We start from the raw sequence: 19,458 nt of genomic DNA, 5'->3' as shown, positions 1-19,458 counted from the left end.
CTGTCCACAAGGTGCTTTTTCAAGAGGCAACTGGACTTTCTGGTTTTTCTTTGAAGACATTTCGCTTTTCATCCAAGAAGTTTCTTCAGCTCTGAAGAAGCTTCTTGAATGAGAAGTGAAATGTCTTCAAAGAATAACCAGAAAGTCCAGTTGCCTCTTGAAAAAGCACCTTTAGAATTTTCATCAATGTTAAGTTTAAAAAGTCTAAGCCATGCAATGTGAGTTTTAAAAACATAATTGTCAGTTTCTTATATGGATCATCAATGTACTTAAAAAAATGGGTACAGGTAGTCCTCACTTAAGAATTCCAATTAGGATTGGCAAGTCTACTGCTAAATGACTGAAACAGTCATTAAGAGAAACATTATGTGACTGCCCTACTTAACAATAGTAGTCCCAGTTGCAGTTGTTAATTGAATCACCAGTGATCCTTAAGCAAATCATCATGTGATCATAACGTGAGACCTGCTGGTTTCCTCACTGACTTTTGCTTTTTGGAAACTAGCTAGGAAGGTTGCAAATAGTACTCATGTGTGATGCTACAACTATCAAAAATATATAATAAATGTCAAGCACCCGAATCAGGATTACTTGATAATGGGGACACTATGGTCATGGTAAGTGCAAGGACTGTTTGTAAGTCACTTTTTTCAGCACTGTCATAACTTCAAACAGTTGCTAAATGAATGGTTGTTAAGTGAGGACTACCTGTAATATCTTGCCCCCCAAGTCCCATGCATGGGCAACTGTGACTAGAATAATGTAGTTATTAACACAAATGTAATGATAATATTATCAAACCAGGCACCATTCTGGATTGCAAGATAGATATCTCAAGATAGCAATATACGAGGGCTCAGCTATGACAATTTTAGCCAACGTATTAATATTGGGGGTTGGGTATGAGTGGGGTAAAAAACACAGAGAAGAAAAATTTCTGCTTTCTCCTTTAACTGTAATATGAGAAAGACAGTAGGCTAACAAGCAAACCCTGATAAATCTCCACTGTTACTTTGGACATTTAGAATTTACAGTAATTTATTCTTACCTGTGATTCTGGTCTAGCAACAGCTACTGGTTTCTCTTTAGGTGCCTTTTCTGTTTTGTCAGTTGTTTTTTCTTTGGTTTTTCTAGTGGTTTTGGAAGAACCTGCAGACTTTTGACTTTCCAAACTGCTGTGCATTTCTGGACTTAAGACAGATATATTCTCTTCATGTTTCTCAATAGGACGAGCTGCATATAATTTTATTCAAATAGCAATTTTAAACACTGATCATTTGAAACATTTGTGCTTGAATATCTTTTTTTCAGATCCATATTTGGCATGCCAAAAGCACAGAGAGTTATAATCAACATTAAGTGATTGTTCTTTTCATGCAGTGTGACTTCCTGTCTTTTTCCAGTCCCTTTCCACCCAATTTTCCAGACCAGACAGCGGAGATGTTTAGGATGGCACAGGGGGAGATAGTTGAAGCAGAACCAACTTTCTGGTAGACAGACAACTTTGGAATACAGCTCTTATTCTGTGCTTTTATGCTGATGAGGTACCTATTCATTCATATATGCGTAATGCAGATCTACATACATTCTATGCACCATCCAAAGAATTAACACTGAGACAAGTCCACAAACCTAATATAAAAATGGCAATATTCCATTCAAAATTTGTTTATCTTTAATTAATAAAACTGAGTGGGGTTAGGGACTCTTGGCTTAAATATCCAGAAAAGGAGGCAAAATATATCTAATATTTGGGAATAATCATGAAGAGTTATTTCTCTTTAGCTTATTTTATTATAGAACATTTCTTATTCTTTTTCCAATAGTTTTACTTCAGTAAGAGTATAATTCCCTCCTATTTGTATATGTTTATCCATCCAGAGGAATGGTTTAAATACCTAGGTACATTCAGCTAGCAGAAAAGGTGGAGAGGGGACATGACAGCTAATTTCAATTATATGAAGGATTGTCACACTATAGAGAATGTTTTTTAACCTTGGCAACCTTAGACTTCAACTCTCAGAATTTCCCAGTCAGCACAATGGAAGCCCACACATCCTGAAGTTGCTACAGTTGAGGAACACTACTGCAGAGGCTTTGGACTCTTTTGTTCCAGAGAAAAAGAGGACTACTGGAGGATTTTAAGATGAGATTGGACAACCATTTGTCCAAAATGGTATAGAGTTTCCTGCATAAGTAAGGGGGTTGGATGAAAAGACCTCCAACGTCTCCTTCAACTCTGTTATTCTGTTAATGAGATCAAACTTCAAGGCTGTAGATGCAGAGTAGATATTAGAAGAACTTCTTGACAGTAAGACCTGTCAAACAGTGGAATTGATTGGACTGACTGAATTCATACTGCATGGAGTGGTTTCTTTCCCTTCACTGGAAGTTTGCAAATAGAACTGGAAACTCATCTATTGGGAATGGTTTCATTATGCCTTGTTTTCTCTGCCTTTTGCTGGCATTGTAGGACAATATTTTAAACTAAAATTATGTCTTCTCCTCAGCATTCATTTCCCAGCATAAATACATACGTTTTCTACTGGAATTAAACCAGGAGACAACTTCTAAAATTTATACTTTTTCTCCATTAATTTAAAAATGTCAAAAAATGATCCATGTGCTCTGTTCTAGCAAGTTAAACTAGACAATAATGATTTACTGCAGATGGCACTGTTGCCTTGTATTATGAAATAAGAAATGTTAAGATTTGAAGCAGACATGTTATTAATGCACAATGGTCTGGAAATTACCAGTAAAGTACATTTGGGTAGACATAACAGAATTTGTCAGTTTTAGTATCAAACACATTCTAATTTTCCTGACAGTTTGTTTCAGTTCTGTTCTATATTATTTTAAGTATTTTGCAACAAAATTAAACTGTATGCATGAAAAGGCATATGCACATCATTTTCAATACATTTATTTCCAACTGTGCATACTTTCTAAAATTACCTGGCTTCATTATAATGTGTGTTTGTGTACATTTATCATTAATTTTCTAGTTTACTTGCTTATAACATGCACATGTTAAAATTGTATGAGTTGTTTTTTTTTTCTTCTAAATCTATTTGCTATTTCTTCATATATTCACTATGTGATCTGAACATCATTCATTCTGCCTTAAAAACCACTTCAGTGTGTTTCCTTTATGCTGATCTCTCACATTTGTATTCAATCCATTTTCATTCAGCACTCATTCACTTCCCATCTCTTTTTGTTTTCATCATACACATTTAAATATCCCATTCTCATTGCACTAAATTTATTTTTATGATTCTCTTAAGATAATTCTTTTGTATAACAATACACAGAAGTGCTGGAAGTCTATTGTTTAATCCTCTTCATCTATATTGGGGGGAGGGCTAATGCTTCAACAAAACAGCCATTTTTGTGTGTTTTATTTGGTTGATTCTGTACAATATGTCCTTTTCTCTCTGCTTTGCAGAAAATATTTCTCTTCTTTTTTGTAGCAATTATTTTATTGTTTGCATTTGTGTTTTTGTTACTCTCACAACATAAAGTACTAAGAGTCAGGAAAGTTGTGATTTATTGGAAAAAATAATATATAAAGCTTATTAGTTTTAACACTATGACACTTAGTCAAGACTATTCTGTATACCTAAAACAATGACTTACCTTTGATTTCATTTTTTTCTAATTCTTTCAGAGCCTGAACAAATACAATTTGACTTTCAGTAAGTGGCCAACTATTGTATAACACGGAAGCTTGTATAATATATTTGTGAGTCTGTAAAATTGAAAAACAATATATTACAATTTCGTATATAAAGTTATTGGTTTAAACCAATCACACCCTCCTTGATTGCTATTTTAAAACCTTGTAGCTTCAGAAAATGGAAAGAAAGAAGAGCTAAAATCAGAGGTTCGATTAATTCGACCATGATAGTTATATAAAAACAACATATCTGTCAGTGGTAACTTCTAGCTTCATTAAATTTAATTTGAATTTGCTATTCTTTCAGGTTAATACCATGTTTCCCCGAAAATAAGACAGGGTCTCATTTTCTTTTGACCCACAAAATATTGATTGGGTCTTATTATCGGGGGGAGGGCTTATTGTTCTGGGGTTGCCGGGTGGCTGCTCTTTTGCGAGCGGGCACCCGAAGAGCCAGGCGCAGCCTCAGGGGCAAATGGCTGTGTTGTGCTGTTGCAGCAGCGCAATACACCAGCCATGAGGTGACCACACTCACGAGCAGCCACTCGGCAACCCCCCTTTCCAGCCGGGCAGAGCACCAGTCACCGACCCAGTGATATCCCAAAGGTGCTAAGCCGCGTGGTGCTCTGTCCTCCCCCCAGCTCCCGCGGCTTGGTGCATTCAGGATACCCTTAGGTCAGTGCATGGCGCTCTGCCTGGCTGGAAAGGGAGGTTGCACAAGCACCTGTTCCATCCCCAGCTGGTGTGCCTCCCAACCTCACCATGCCCTGGCCCAGTTCTCCCCGCAGGGCTAGGGTGCTGCCGTGGTGGTGACGCTCCGAGCATAACCTATTCTCTGGTTTCCAAACTCTGGAGATCCGCAGCTGAGTCTTTCGGCAGCAGCCACTCTATGGTTGTGGGCTGGCTGCTGGCAGAGTGTACTCCCAGAGCGTACAACCATAAAGCGTATTCCCAGAGTGGCAACTTCTGGAAGATTCGGCAACCTACCTCCGTGCTTTGGAAGCCGCAGAAAAAGCCTTGCGGTGGCGGCGGGCGGCAGCAGCAGAGATGCCCTGGCTCTGCAGGGAGAGTTAGGCAAGGGCATCGTGAGGCTGGGAGGTGCACGAGCGGGGAGCAGAAAAGCCACTCGCGTAACCCCCCCCTCTCCAGCCATGCAGAGCCCCATTCACTGACCTAGAGACATTCTGAAGGAACCAAGCCGTGGAAGCTGGAGGGCGGCGAACAGGAGCTCATGCGGCTTGGTTATACCCCTAGATCAGTGAATGGCACTGTGCCAGTTGGAAAGGGGGGTTGCCTGGCGGCTGCTCGTAAGCATAATCACCTCATGGCTGCTGTGTAGTGCTGTTCCGACAGAGCAACACAGCCGTTCGACCCTGAGGCTGTGCCGGCTCTTCGGGAGCCCGTTCGCAAGAGAACCGCCCGGCAACCCCCCTCTCCAGCTGGGCACACCACCACTCACCGACCTAGCGGTATCCCAAAGGCGCCAAGCAACACGAGCCTTTGCCCTCTCCAGTTCCTGTGGCTTGGCCTTAGGGATACCCCTAGGTCGGTGAGTGGTGCTCTGCCTGGCGGGAGGGGGAGGTTGTCCAGGGGGCTTATTTTTGGGGGAGAGCTTACATTTTTGCCCACCCGAAAAATATGGCATGGCCTTATTATTAGGACATTTGGTATTTTCGGGGAAACACGATATTATTTTGGGTAATTCAACTGTAAATCATTATCGTTCACTGTAAAACTTCTACACTAAGATACTGTATAAGCAATGAGAAATCTAGGCTATAATAAAAAGGAAAAAATCCATGGTAATTGAACTATAAAACCTTAGCAAAAAGCCAAAATCAATATCATTAAATCTCATAAATTGTTAATTTAATAACCATACTAGAATTACACATATCAATATCTTCATTACACAGAACATGGCATTTTGTTAAAGTTCAGTCTTTATTGCTTTTCTGATTAAACATTTTGATAACGCCCGTAATTTAATATACAATCATACATTTGAATAATTTCTGAAAATAAACCTTTTTTTGCAGATCAAGTGGAAATGACATCAGATGACATTACTAAAATAACCAAAAAGATTTAGCCATTCCTTGGGAAAAGAGAAAGAGCTTGGAAGGATCAAAACAGAGTATAGTTGTAAAGCTGTGTGCAAAAATTCATGCATGGAAATCAGGGTCGTTTTCTTTGTAGCAAGATTTTGCCTTGCTTGTGAGAAAAATCTCAGGGCACCAAGTTTTACAAAAGGCTGGGTCATATTAAAACTTGGTGAAACGACACATATAACTAATTTGGGATAGGATGTTTATTCCCCCATGAAAGAATGTAAGGTTCTAAATATCCATTCATATCTTTCACCTGTTGAAGCAAATTCTCATCAACGGTAGGAAGAGCAGGAATTTCTTCTTCTGTTACAACTGAACCTTCCTGGGATACCTTAGCGGAAGTCTTAACAGTCTTCTGAGCTGTTACTGTACCTTTTTTCTTAGGGGCTACAACTTCAGCTTCTTTTTTGGGTGTGCTTTGAACTACACCACTTGCTTTACTTGCTGTTGCTGAGATAGGAAGAATAACTTTAAAGGGATTGAAATAAGTATCATTTTAAAATAATATTGCATCATATATATTGTATAAACACCCTTTTGTTACTGATCTGTTGGATGATCCCTTTTATCGTTTACATTTACATGTGTTCACAAACTTTCTCAGAAAGCCTTATTTAATGTGGCTAAACATTAGCGAAGTACAGAAAAAATATTTTGGAAAGTTAAAATTCATTTAATGTGAAAATATTTTAAAATCTTAACTTGGAATTTGAAAATATATACCAAAATATATGACACGTACAGGTTCTGTCAGTAGAAATAACTAGTTGTTTGTGATGGAGTCTAGATACCAAAATAAAAACAAATAATACAAAAATATGTAGACTATAGAAATAACTCCATCTACATCCCAATTAAAAGATATAATCAAAAATCAAGGCATATCTTCCTTAGTGGACAACGTCTGATAAGCAACAAACAGCAGCAAGAACAATCAAGGAAGAAACAATACTCAAATCAAGGAACCATCAAGAAAAACCTCAAACCAAGATTGGCGGGAAAGCTACTATACATAAACAACCAGCAAATTCCTGTTCTGGTATGAAACATCTGCAGAAAAACAACCAAGCTCAGAGAACACCAAGTACCCATAATTAAGATTAATATTCCTGGCAATAAATCCATAGTAAATTCTTAAAGGCCTTTCAGAAAAACTAGATTTTTACCAGTTTCCAGAAGACCATGAAAATGAAGTCCATTCTCACCTCAGCTGTTTCATGAGAAACCCTCACAGAGAACAGATCCTTTTGCTGCACTTCCTGGTATTTGGATGCTCTTGGCCATCTTGATCAGGTGGCCAAACTCCTTCTGGGAGAATGAACTTCTTAAATACTCAAGCTCTGAACCATATAGGGTGTTAAAGCAATTGAATTCTTCATTGTACTCAGGAACATACTATCAACCATGCAAACTTCTGCCACAATGATATAACAATGTAGCAGCACCACTGGCCAGTGAGCACATGAACTCTTGGATTTTGGATAAGACTTTTCTAGTTGGCACTCAAAAGCATTCCCATGTAGTGTGAAATATAGTTATCTAACTGGGAGATGGTAAGAGCATAAGCAACTATTCACAATACTTCATGTTCCAGCTAAGGCTGCAACCGGTGAACCAGATTAAAGCCCACATGGGCATGACTTCCATCTGCTTTTCTGATAGAAGTTCTGAATCCATGACATATTTATTTATTCAGTTTAGATTGCAAGCCTGTTCTCTCTGAGAATGAACAATTCAATCAAAAGACAAAGTTAGTCATGGCTTTTAAATTAACAGCAGTCTTATTTTGGTTGAGCCTTGCTTTTGTTTCTCCTCACTTAAATTCTGATAGCCCTCAGGCACGGAGTTATAATTTCTATCACAACTTGAACTGGGCCTGGGGTGGGTGGAGTTACCCAGCATATTGATGGTACTTCATCCTGAATCAGCAGAAATCTTTTCAGACTGGTTTCATGTAGATGCTAAACACAATAGAAGGACTAAACTCTGAGGCAACCCTGTAACAGAGTGCCCTAAGGTTGTCTTCTGTCCTTGTCCCTAACATCACTGATGAGGCCTGCCTGCCTGAGCAGCATGTTCTAAAATCAGTAATCCTGAAGGATAGCAATACAATACAATACAATAGTAGACTTGGAAGGGACCTTGGAGGTCTTCTAGTCCAACCCCGTGCCTAGGCAGGAAACCCTATACCGTTCCAGACAGTACTTATATCATAAGTACTGAATACATAAGTACTGAAGATTATAGGAGGCTTATGTAATGCTATGTGGGGATGACCTTGGGAGCAGGAGAAGGAGCTGCAGCCTAAAACAATAGTCTGATAAACAAAGTTTGAGTCCAAAGGAAAAGGGGTGGCAAAAAAGGATGGCAAAAGCATCTGATACTACCATAACAAACAAACCAATCAAAATCCTCCAAAACATCATAAATAAACCAAAAGACCTGTAGCCCCAGAAGATTAAACAGCAGACATCTACACCATACAGTATAAGGCAGCGATGGCGAACCTTTTTGGGCTCGCGTGCCATAAGTGGGGGGAGCGCAGGGGGGTAGTGTGTGGGCGTGCCGCACCCATAATGCAATGCGCAACCCCCCAGTGCACATGCACGCACTACAGGCGTGACCCCCCCCCATTTTTTGCATGCTTTTTTTGCCCTCCCCAGGCTCCAGAGGCTTTATAGGAGCCTGGGGAGGGTGAAAACAGCCTCCCCCACCCCCCCAGAAGCCCTCTGGAGGCTTGAGGGACCTTCAGGACGCTTCCCTGCAACCTCCAGAGCAGTCAAAACGACCCTCCGAGCAAACCGGAAGTCCGTTCCCGAACATCCAGTTTGCTCGTAGGGCCGGGTTTTTGCACTCCAGAGGCTTCAGGGAAGCTCATGAAGCCGTAGGAGGGCCTTTGGGATGGGGTGGGGTGGCTCTTTTCGCCCTCCCCAGGCTCTGGAGCCTGGGGAGAGTGAAAAATGGCTTTAAAAAAGGGTGAACTCACTGGCCAGCGTGTACATGCGCGCTGGCTAGCTGACAGGGAAGCACCTCGTGTGCCCTGACAAATGGCTCCGCGTGCCACCTGTGGCACGCGTGCCATAGGTTCGCCATCACTGGTATAAGGTCTATAACAGACACTATGTAGGACAAACAGGAAGAAGACTAGCAAAGCACATCCATGAACACTAACCAGCAATCAGAAGACATGAAAATTGTTTCATTTCCAACACATGGACAGACTTCACCATAATTATAAGTTTAAATTATTATTGGGAAAATGTGGTAAACCATGAGCATCCTAGACCAAGCCAAGACTAAAAACACTAGAGAATTCCTAGCACTCAGACAAATCAGCCATCTACAGGCATACAAAGATAAACAATATCTATATACCATTCAACAGAGACAATAGGAAAGCTCAAAACATCTTGCCAATAATCAACACCCTGCTAAACAGATATTAACACCAGAGTTATAATATACTAACAGTGAGCTAAACAATACTAGACAAACAAGAAGTTAACAATACCCCTAGTCAAGGGTTGAGAATTCATATATAGTGTGCTACCACACATAAAGAATGGTCTCCGACAATGATCTTGATCAAGTAAGTGACTTATATAAAGACAAGCATTCTTAAACAAGGGATTCCCCTTATTTTTATTGATTCTGTCAGCTAGCCAGTTCAATTCCCAGTAAGGGTATGGCTAGCTGATGAGAGCTAAATAGCTTGAAATAGATCTATACTAGTCTCCCTTTATTTATTTATCAGCACAAAGGCAACACAAATGTAACCAAGGCAACATAAAAAAATGGCTTTCTGCCTGAATGGCTCCTAAGGTGAGCCGAAAGACAGAAAAGGGAAGCAGTATGCTCCCTCCCATATTTGGGCATACTAGGGGTTGTGACACTATATATATACATTTGAAAAACCCTGGATTCCTGGATTATAGTCATAATGTAGTTTCCATTTTTCTACCACTCTTCAATTTTTAATGATTGATAATACAATATTATGGATTGGATTCTGTGAAAAGATTTGTTAATGGGAGTTGTTAGGATACTCCAGCTAACTGAAAGGGGAAGAATATAGTTTTAGCTATTTTGTTATGCATGGTTCAGATCCGAGGCTTATAATATTCAATAAAATCTTCCATCTTTCTGGAGTTGATTTAGGGATACATTATATAAAAGACTGCAAAAAGAAAAGTCAAATATTTAGTGACTGTGACAGCATCAGGCACTAACTTCCTATGTGAAACAAGCAGATTATATGGCAAATGCATTGCTACTGCATTTCCTTGTATGGAAGCAGCCTGGACTCTATGGAAAACCATTTCTAGTCATTAACAGTGCCATGTAGAACTCTGACTAGCTACTATGCTTTGCAGCAGGAAACATAATAAATCAAAATTTTAGTCAAAACATTATTGATATACATAAATAGACACACGCACACAATACATTCAAGATAGCCATCATCGCAATAATCATTATTATCTAAAAAAAGCATAGACTACTGACACAAACTACTTAAAGGTCTTTCAGCAGATATGAAATGAAATGCAGGGATGATAACATGACCCTTCCCAGTAGAGTTCGCCATCTCTTCTTCAGAATCCAGAACTTGTAGTTTAATTATAGTGTCCGGTTTAGAGGTCTGTACCTGCACAGTAGCAATAAGTGGCATTGTAACTTTTACAAAATATCTAAAGGGGGAAAAAATTAAGACAGAAAATAAATAAATAATAATGTCATATGTAATTCTCTTCAGCAAGTTAAATTCTATTTTATTTTTATTCAAGAAAATAGTGTTTAAGCGCGGTGAAAATAAGGTTTGATATGAAAATTGTATGTATGTGTGTGTGTGTGTGTGTGTGTGTGTGTACACATATAGATAGATAGATAGATAGATGATAGATAGATAGATAGATAGATGATAGATAGAGAGGGAGAGAGGGAGGGAGAGAGAGAGAAATCTATTTGCTGCTACACAAATAGGTAGAACACCAAAATTATAGTATTACAGTGAAAGTGGAGTTAACATTTAATATTTAAAAATGACTCAAAGGAAAGTGAGTTATTTCTTACAGATTAGTAATAATACCTCAATGAGAATGAACAGCAGAATAAATAAGTATACTGAATAACTTTTCCCATGATATTTTGTATTATGTCTCCAATAATCCCCCTCCAAGCACAACTAATGGCTGGACATGAGAGCCAATCCAACTTTCCCTAATCTGATGTACAACACCAAGGACACTGGATTAGGGAAGATTGTCTTGAATAGTTTCTACCTAATAAGATGTTCTCAAGGGAGTCTTAACAGATGAAGTTACGTATGATCTGTACATGTAGGACAGAATTATGCTGGAAAAATCTGATTGCTGATAGAGAATACAATTTTTGAATTATCTCCACAGAAAAGTAAATAGTTTATAAGGCCATCATTCTTCTTTTTATTTACAGCGTGAACTTTACACTCACACCTGTAGAGTAATGTATTCATTACATATTTATCTAGCCAATAAGAAAAACTGGAACTGGAAAGCCATTTTTAATTCATACTGCCTCTAATATTTCTAAACAAATCTAGCAATATTAGAACATCTTCCGTAATCTTTAGAAAAATACTGTAATGAGATGCACTGATCATGGTGGAAAGAATTGCAAACTGAACTGAAGTAGTTTTTATTTGTTAGTATTTATTACCTTTCATTCCATTATAATTGTAGAATCACCTGCATTTAACTATTATTCCCCCCAAACACATATAGAGAAAGGGTGTGTAAATTGCATCTTTTTCCAGGCTTGCACACAATTGCTTTGTAAGCTGCTCCTGAGCCTCTTTACATGTGAAATATTCCTTTTCAAATACTTGCTCAGTCCTCTGATATTACATACTAAAAATAATTTCTGTGTATAAAATGTATACTACTATTACTATTACTACCACTACCACCACCACCACCACCACTACTACTACTACTACTACTACTACTACTACTACTACTATAACTAATCTTTTTCATATTTTACCTGAATATAATATCCTTATCATTTGGTAGATAATAGTCTTTCACTTCTTTAACAGCAAACATGTTGTTTACAGCTTCACGAGAGAGAAATGGAAGAGGAATGTAAGAACTTATGAGCCGAAGCCTTACTTTCCCAGCTGGCACAGCTGATTCACCAGTCTGAATTTCAGCCATGAAAGTATATCCTTTCTAAAATAAAAAGTTAATCAATTGAAATGTTTAAGATGATACTTAAAAATGAAAATTTCAAGAATTGGGAAGTTTTTCTAGGATAGATTGCCAATGAATTTATTTTGAATTGATTCTTAATTAAAAAATTTAAATTAAAGATCAAAGCAGTTTTAGCTAATCAATTTGTCATCACATATTGAATCAGTCTCTTTTAATATTGAATCTTCACTTTGAAGTGTGTGTGTGTGTGTGTGTGTGTGTGTGTGTGTGCTGGTGTGTAGCAAAAAAAAAAAAAGAATGGCAGTAATATGAATATTAGTATCAAAATGTTTGTATCTCTCACCTTGTTCTTTGTATAAAGATAAGGTGCAACTCTGAGAAAGACCCGAGGAATTTCCTGTAATGTGTCATTGTCAACAACATGCAACACACAGGTTGGTACTGTTGAATAAACTTTTGGTACAATAATCATGTCTTCTGGAACATGAAATATTTCCCTACAATAAAAGGAAGAATTGAAAATAACTTCTTTTATATTAGGATTTTTTGAATAAGTCTATTTCTAATTTGTTTGCATGGATATCCATATTTTCACACTGAAATACTGTAAAACTCTGCAACCAAGCCAATATGTATTTAAATAAACATTTTTGGTATACATAAGCTGCTAAGAATTGCCCTGCAGTTCTTTGGACAGTTGACATTGGAAACGTGCATTAGATTGAAAGGTTTTGAAGCAGCCATTGAATATAGCAATTCAGAAAGAAGTTTGACTTTTAATTGTTTTTAATTAATATTCATTTCCCAGGTCAATGAGGAAAAAAATGAAAGTATTGCTTTACTTTTCAAATAAAAAATACTGACGAAGTCATTTAATAAGTTTCTTTCCATATCTCAGAGTTAATTTGTTTATAATGAAATTTACTGTTTCCTGTTTGTGATGTGGAAAGCAGAAACTGAAAGAATACTTAACAGAAAAAGAGATTTGCCTGAAAGGACAACATATTAATATATCTGAAATTAGGACAGGGGAACATATAATCGGAAACTTCAGTATGTGAAGATTTGAGTCTAGGCATATTAAGAGAATTAACTGTAAAATAAATTTCATTTCAGATTTCTGGTGGGTTATATCTCACTCAATAATAAGTCTTCACCTGAAGACTACAAACCAAACATTTGCTTGTTGATCCCCGTAAGTTACAGTATAATCAGCAAAAGTTGTCTTAGTCCATTCATCTTCATAGCAACGATATTTTTCAACTGACTTACATTTACTTTTAAATATATCTCTGTAAAAGATAACACAAAACAATATCAGAATATTAACAGAGACAATGATGAAATAATTACGTTACTTCTGCTAGATAAGATGAACACAGGCCATGCAAACACACAACATTAAATAGCAATGACTATTTTATTAATTTCTTTCAAACATTTATACACCTACTCATGTTACACCAAACTGTGGGAGGCTACCACGTTATGAAAGGCTGTTTCCTCACAAAGGGACACATGGATTTGACAAATATGATATTGCAAGAGATATATTACCTCAAAAACATCAAAGAACATTGTTCAAAATTTGGATCAATTACAGCCCACAACTTTTGAAGTGTTTCTTTGACTCTAGCATTCTCCTTTGTGCCTAAAATTACAAAAGGAAGCAAATACAAACCATTACGTAATGTACGGTGAATATTTGTAGTACAGTGATAACTTGTATTATCCAAGTATTGTATAGATTTAAATTAAATCTATTAAATTAATTAAATTAAATTCTATCTAATTCTATAAATAAATCAAAATTCTAAATATCTGAATATTTTATCCATGCACATAAGAATCAGACTGACTCTGCTTATGTGACCTCACAATCTCGAGTGGTGGTGATCAGTGGTAGGTTTCCAATTTTTTTACTACCGGTTCGCTTGAGCGCGCACATGCACTTGTACATGTAACACTTCTGCGCATCACAGAAGTGCCTGGGCAGGTGGTTGAATCCTACCACCGCCGCCACTACCGGTTCGCCTGATCTGGACCTAACCAGCAGAAACCCACCTCTGGTGATGGTCATGTTTTTCATGATCACTTGTTATATCCGCAAAGCTGTCTTTTTCAAGAGTTGGACAGAAAACAGACATGTGACTTCCTGAATATTTTTCAAAGTACATTCACATACCAGTTCAACTTTTCAGAATGATATTTTAATGGGAAAAACTATTTGACAGAGATGAAGAGCTTCAAAAAAGAAATTAACAAAATCCTATGCAATTAGAAGGAGTGGTAGCAATAGGTAGGGTCTGATCCAAACTATTTAGACCAAGTAAGAGTTTCTATTGTGAAAATATTCACAAAGAAAGGTATGAAAGTAATAATTTTGTGGGATAGTGAAGAAAGATAAGCTGTGTAATGAGGCACATTTAGTAGTATAATTCTATATTCAACGACATTTTCAGCCTAGATATTGGCTAAATAAATTCTCAGTTCTGGAAACTGCTGATATTTTCACCCCAGGATCAAAAGATCAATAAGCAATAGTCTGTTTGTAACTGGATCCTTGTTAGCTGATTGTATGCACTTTCAAGTAAACTGAGCTTTGACTAAAAATGTGCTGAAAGCATATTTATGGGAATTAAATTTGGCAGATGTATGGCGACTTCTGAATCTGTCTCCATGTGAACATACTTTTCTCTATTCCTCATATGATTTCTTCCCAAGGGGATTATGGTTTTAGTTTCTGTTTTTAGTTTAACGAATAATAAGCTGCTTGGATGCTCTGACACATCATGGAAGAATTAACAATTAATGATTTTACGTTTCTCCTGATAAATTTTACCCTATACATCCCATTAAAAACTCCCACTGTTTTAAAAATAGTGAATAGATTAATTTAGAAAATCCTGACCTGGTTTTCTGCTGTTCATCAATAGCCTGATATAGGTTCCTCTCCATATAGCTTGCAGTTTAACTGCAGTTTCCTCTTCTTCAGGAGTAGGCTCCCTATTCTGCCAATGAAAAATATTTATCTCTGTTGCATCTGAAAATACATAAATAAATAAATATAATATACATAATCACACAAAAAATTAAATTCATAGAATTCATAAAACACAACGGGTGACTTGGAATGAAATGTTTTATGATGAACTATCCTTTTTTTGTCAAACTTGCAGCCCACGGGCCGGATGCGTCATGCTCTGGCCATCCCCACCCCCGTGTTTAGTGAAGGGGGAAAAAGTTGCGATATATCACGTGGCGATGTGATGTCACACGTTTGACACCCGTGTTTTAAACTGTTCTATGTGTGAAAACTTTGAGAGAGGGTTTTTTTCCTGAAAAAGCAGTTAAAAATATATGACCATGTGACTTTTATAGTATTATGATGAGTTCTATGTATTAACAGTGAACTCTATTCCATAAGCACTGATCTTTATTGTATCCCACAAGAAAAAAAATGCATATTTAAGGATAAAATCCTAAGCAATGGAAACCTCACAAAGACTATAGAGATACAATCAAAAAAATCTAAACTCATTGCTCATATCAAAAGGGACAGAAAATAAAACAGCACCATATCATGACTTTATAAATGTGTAGCATGCCCACTGAAATGTACTGAATGTAATTTCACAAGGATACTGGAAAATGACTGCAAAAATTGAAATGGCCACATCTTATGACTATTTTCCTAATGAAGAAAAGCTTCAAAAGCTGAGTGTCATTTAATTTCATTCAAAGCATCAATTAAAAAACTGAAGTTGTAAAATATATTCTTTTTTTTAAAAAATATAATTAATATACATGATTTATCAAAGTTATTATTTAGGCTAGATATACAGTATTTTAAACAAATTCTCAGGGGAAAAATGTCAAAGCCTTGCAACTTTAGGTAAGAGAGGCATTCTTCTCTTTGTCTGTCAGGAATTAATTCAAACTGAAATTCAATTAAAGTTTCAAAACATGTATGACTGAAAGTGTTTTAAGGGTCTTGCTAAGTACCTGCAAGTGTTTAGTGCCACTAGATCTGAATTGCAAATATCCCAAAGACCACTAGAGGGAAGGAAGAGCTAAGGAAAATTCTTAATCTTTATTGCCATTATTTGGTAGCATTGGTGAAATGACTGCAGCTCCAAAAATTAGGGAAAAAAATATGAAGACTGTAATTTTAGGTTTTACTTAAAAATTTGAAATCAGTTTATATATTCACAATATGTTTTCAGAATGCCAGCTTTATATAATAGTAGGTAGGGTTATGTGAAATGAAGCCGTTCCCAACACATATTGAAAGTTATGTCCAAACTTCAAAATGCCACTTCACTGGCTTTCAATCATCAACACCATATAGAAGGAAGGAAATACAGTTAGCAGTACTCAGACTCACTATTGCCTTCTATTATCAAGGAATGATAGGTGTCCAAAAAATACAAATTAAACTTTAAATTCCTCAAATGATGTTCGTCCATCGTGCTCAAAGAGGACCTTCACACCTAACATGGTATGGGGCCTGTTTCCTCAAATAGGCTAATAATAAAGACACTTTAATTAGCCATCTTATTTCAGATGCATGAGGGATAAAAAGGGCATTTACCATTTTAATGAAGAAATGCTTAACATGGTGCTTTTTATTTGTCAATATAACAATGGCTGGATTTACAATATTTACAATAGTCACTGATTTTCTCCCAAATTCTATTATCAATAGAATATTTAAAGACAAATATTGGTGATACATTCTTTCATTTATTTTACCTGAGGATTCAGTGTCTTCAACAGAAACATCACTGAGCTTAAAATCCAGTGTAAAACTTCTGTAGGCAAATTCATAATTGGAAGGAACATTGCCTAATATTTGTTTCATCAGATGCCAAAAAGCATTATTAAAAGCCTAAATATATAAAAATAAACAACAGCAAATTATTTAAAATAAATACACTATTCATATACATTTGATATATTATTTTATATCTAAGAAAACAGACCATTATATTATACACGTGCATACACACACATATATAAAGTCAAGAAAATAGATGAGTCTATTTCTTTGGGAACTAGCTTTTATTACTATTGTATAAATGGGTTGTTTTCTTACTAGATAAGATTTGATTTGATATCATCCAGTTCTGTTCAGAAGGCATTGTAAAATATTTATTCACAGCATCAGATGTATTTATCTGATCATAATATATGTGTTTAAAAAAATAAAATTCATACCATCTCAGAGATTTGTAAAAATTAGGTAGTGTTTTGGGAGCATATCTGGAATTAAGACAGCTGTGGATCCTATAGATTCCCTGCTTGTAAAAAGCAACAGCTGCAAAATTCTGTGGAATTATTGCGAATGGGATTCCAAGATCAGATCTACACCCTCAGAAAACAGGATTTACATCCTGCATAAAAAACATGATAAACTTGACTTAGATCCTCTTAGATGATTGGTTAAGTGGTATCTGGGCTAGGCTTTTTGTCACCATTGAAAAATGCCAACTTTCAAATCATTAGGAATTAATAGCATATTTTATTAAACATGTTAATTAGATGACAGATCCCATCAGAAACAATAACCAAAGAGCATATACAAGTAGTCCTCAACTTATGCCCACAACTGAGCCCAACATTTCTGTTGCCAAGTGAGAAAGTTGTTAAGTGAATTTTGCCCCATTTTACAACCATTCTTGCCAGAGTTCTTAAGTGCATGACTGCAGTTTTGAAGTTAGTAACATGGTTGTTCAATGAATCTAGCTTCCCTATTAACAGTGCTTGTCAGAAGGTTGCAAAAGGGGATCATGTGAAAAGTGATCATAAGTCACTTTTTTCAGTGATGTTGTAGCTTGGAAAAGTCACTAAGTGAACCAGTGGTGGGTTTCAAATTTTTTGGGAACCTACTCTGTGGGTGTGGCCTCCTTTGTGGGAGTGGCTTGCCAGCCATGTGACCTGGTGGGAGTGGCTTGCCGGCCATGTGACCGGGTGGGAGTGGCTTGGCAGTCATGTGACCGGATGGGAGTGGCCAAGACAATGTCACTGAATTTTTTGCCCCAATGAATGATCTACAAAAAGAAGATATCAAAAAGGAAATTTATTATTTTGTGCACTTACTACTTAAATAAGATTAAAATAAATACACAAAACAATAAAAGAGATACTTACAGAAGGTAAGTAGCTTACTACTTACTACTTGCATTTCAAAGGAAATAAATACATATTTAATTTTACACATGTTAACAGCTGTTGGAATTGTGTTTGCACAACAGTGGAAAAAACAAAGATATGAAAATGAATAAATATTAGAATGTGCAAGAATGAATAAATTGACAATTAAAACCAAGAAGGCTTTGAATACTTTTTCACGTGGAATTTGTTTTATCAATTGCTAACTAACAGAAACAGCAATTAGAAATCTAAAAGTATGAAAGAAAACACCAATTATGAAAGGAAAGGTCATTAAAATGTATAAGGAAATATTATTAGTACTTGATCATTATTAATGTGTAGATAACTGCAGGACATTACATACTCACAAACACAAACTATGACAGTGCCAGGAAAACACACACACACACACACACACACACACACACACACACACACAAACAATTTCCCCCAAAAGACTGCAGATGAAACCAGTTTTTTTCCCTAACCCTAAGAACAGGAAAGACAAAGCCACAGGAATAAAAACCATCAAGGCATTGTGGGAAATTATAAAGGACAGTGCCAGGAAGCTCACAGAACCAGCAACCACCTCACAATTACCTAAACAACCAGGTATCACACAGAAACACACAAAATCTGGCAAAGCTGCCTTGCACCAACCTGGCCTGCCCATAGAAAAGAAGCCACCTTGAGACACATACCATACACCAACCTGTACACTTAAAAGCAACATATTGCATCACAAATAAAACATTTGCAAAAAGGAATAACATTTCTTGTAATAAACATTCTATAAACAATAAATAAATAAAAATTCCCTAAAAATAATTAAAAACCACCAGGTTCAGAGAACACCAAAGGACCCCACAGTCCTCTCCCTCCTTATCTTTTTCCTTTTTGTCCTTTGACTTCTCCTCCTCCTCCTTTCCCCACAACCCCATCTAGCACTGATGATGTTACCTAGTTTGGTAGTGAAATGTCTGTAAAAAAACCCACCAAGCTCAGAAAGCAGCAAGGATCCCACTTTCCCCCACCTCCTCCCTCTTTCTCCTTTTTGTCGTCCCCCCCAAAGACTGCAAATGAAACCAGTGTTTTTCCCCCCCTAACCCTAAGGACAGGAAAGACAAAGCCACTGGAATAAAAACCATCAAGGCATTGTGGGAAATTATAAAGGACAGTGCCAGGAAGCTCACAGAACCAGCAACCACCTCAGAATTACCTAAACAACCAGGGTGAAACACATTAAATGTGGCAAAGCTGCCTTGCACCAACCTGGCCTGCCCATAGAAAAGCACCCACTTTGAGATATATAAAC

The 19,458-nt window shown here is 36.9% G+C and overlaps 1 protein-coding gene across 1 annotated transcript in view; it reads right to left on the bottom strand.

Moving 5' to 3' along the window:
- The window catches only part of ADGB (androglobin), an 82,161-nt gene that overhangs the window by 19,470 nt on the left and 43,233 nt on the right, over positions 1 to 19,458 (bottom strand). Inside the window, exons 21-30 of the mRNA XM_081945637.1 lie at positions 16,743 to 16,878; positions 14,899 to 15,030; positions 13,545 to 13,638; positions 13,145 to 13,279; positions 12,331 to 12,484; positions 11,818 to 12,005; positions 10,300 to 10,484; positions 6,047 to 6,243; positions 3,643 to 3,754; positions 1,049 to 1,233 (exon numbers count right to left, since the gene is read on the bottom strand). Of these exons, the coding sequence (XP_081801763.1) occupies positions 1,049 to 1,233; positions 3,643 to 3,754; positions 6,047 to 6,243; positions 10,300 to 10,484; positions 11,818 to 12,005; positions 12,331 to 12,484; positions 13,145 to 13,279; positions 13,545 to 13,638; positions 14,899 to 15,030; positions 16,743 to 16,878 (1,518 nt within the window). The remainder of the gene's footprint in view (positions 1 to 1,048; positions 1,234 to 3,642; positions 3,755 to 6,046; positions 6,244 to 10,299; positions 10,485 to 11,817; positions 12,006 to 12,330; positions 12,485 to 13,144; positions 13,280 to 13,544; positions 13,639 to 14,898; positions 15,031 to 16,742; positions 16,879 to 19,458) is intronic.

This window comes from Natrix helvetica (assembly GCF_964273705.1).
Source record: "Natrix helvetica genome assembly, chromosome: 2".
NCBI classification, from domain to species: domain Eukaryota; kingdom Metazoa; phylum Chordata; class Lepidosauria; order Squamata; family Natricidae; genus Natrix; species Natrix helvetica.
This window is presented reverse-complemented; position numbering and strand designations above follow the sequence as displayed.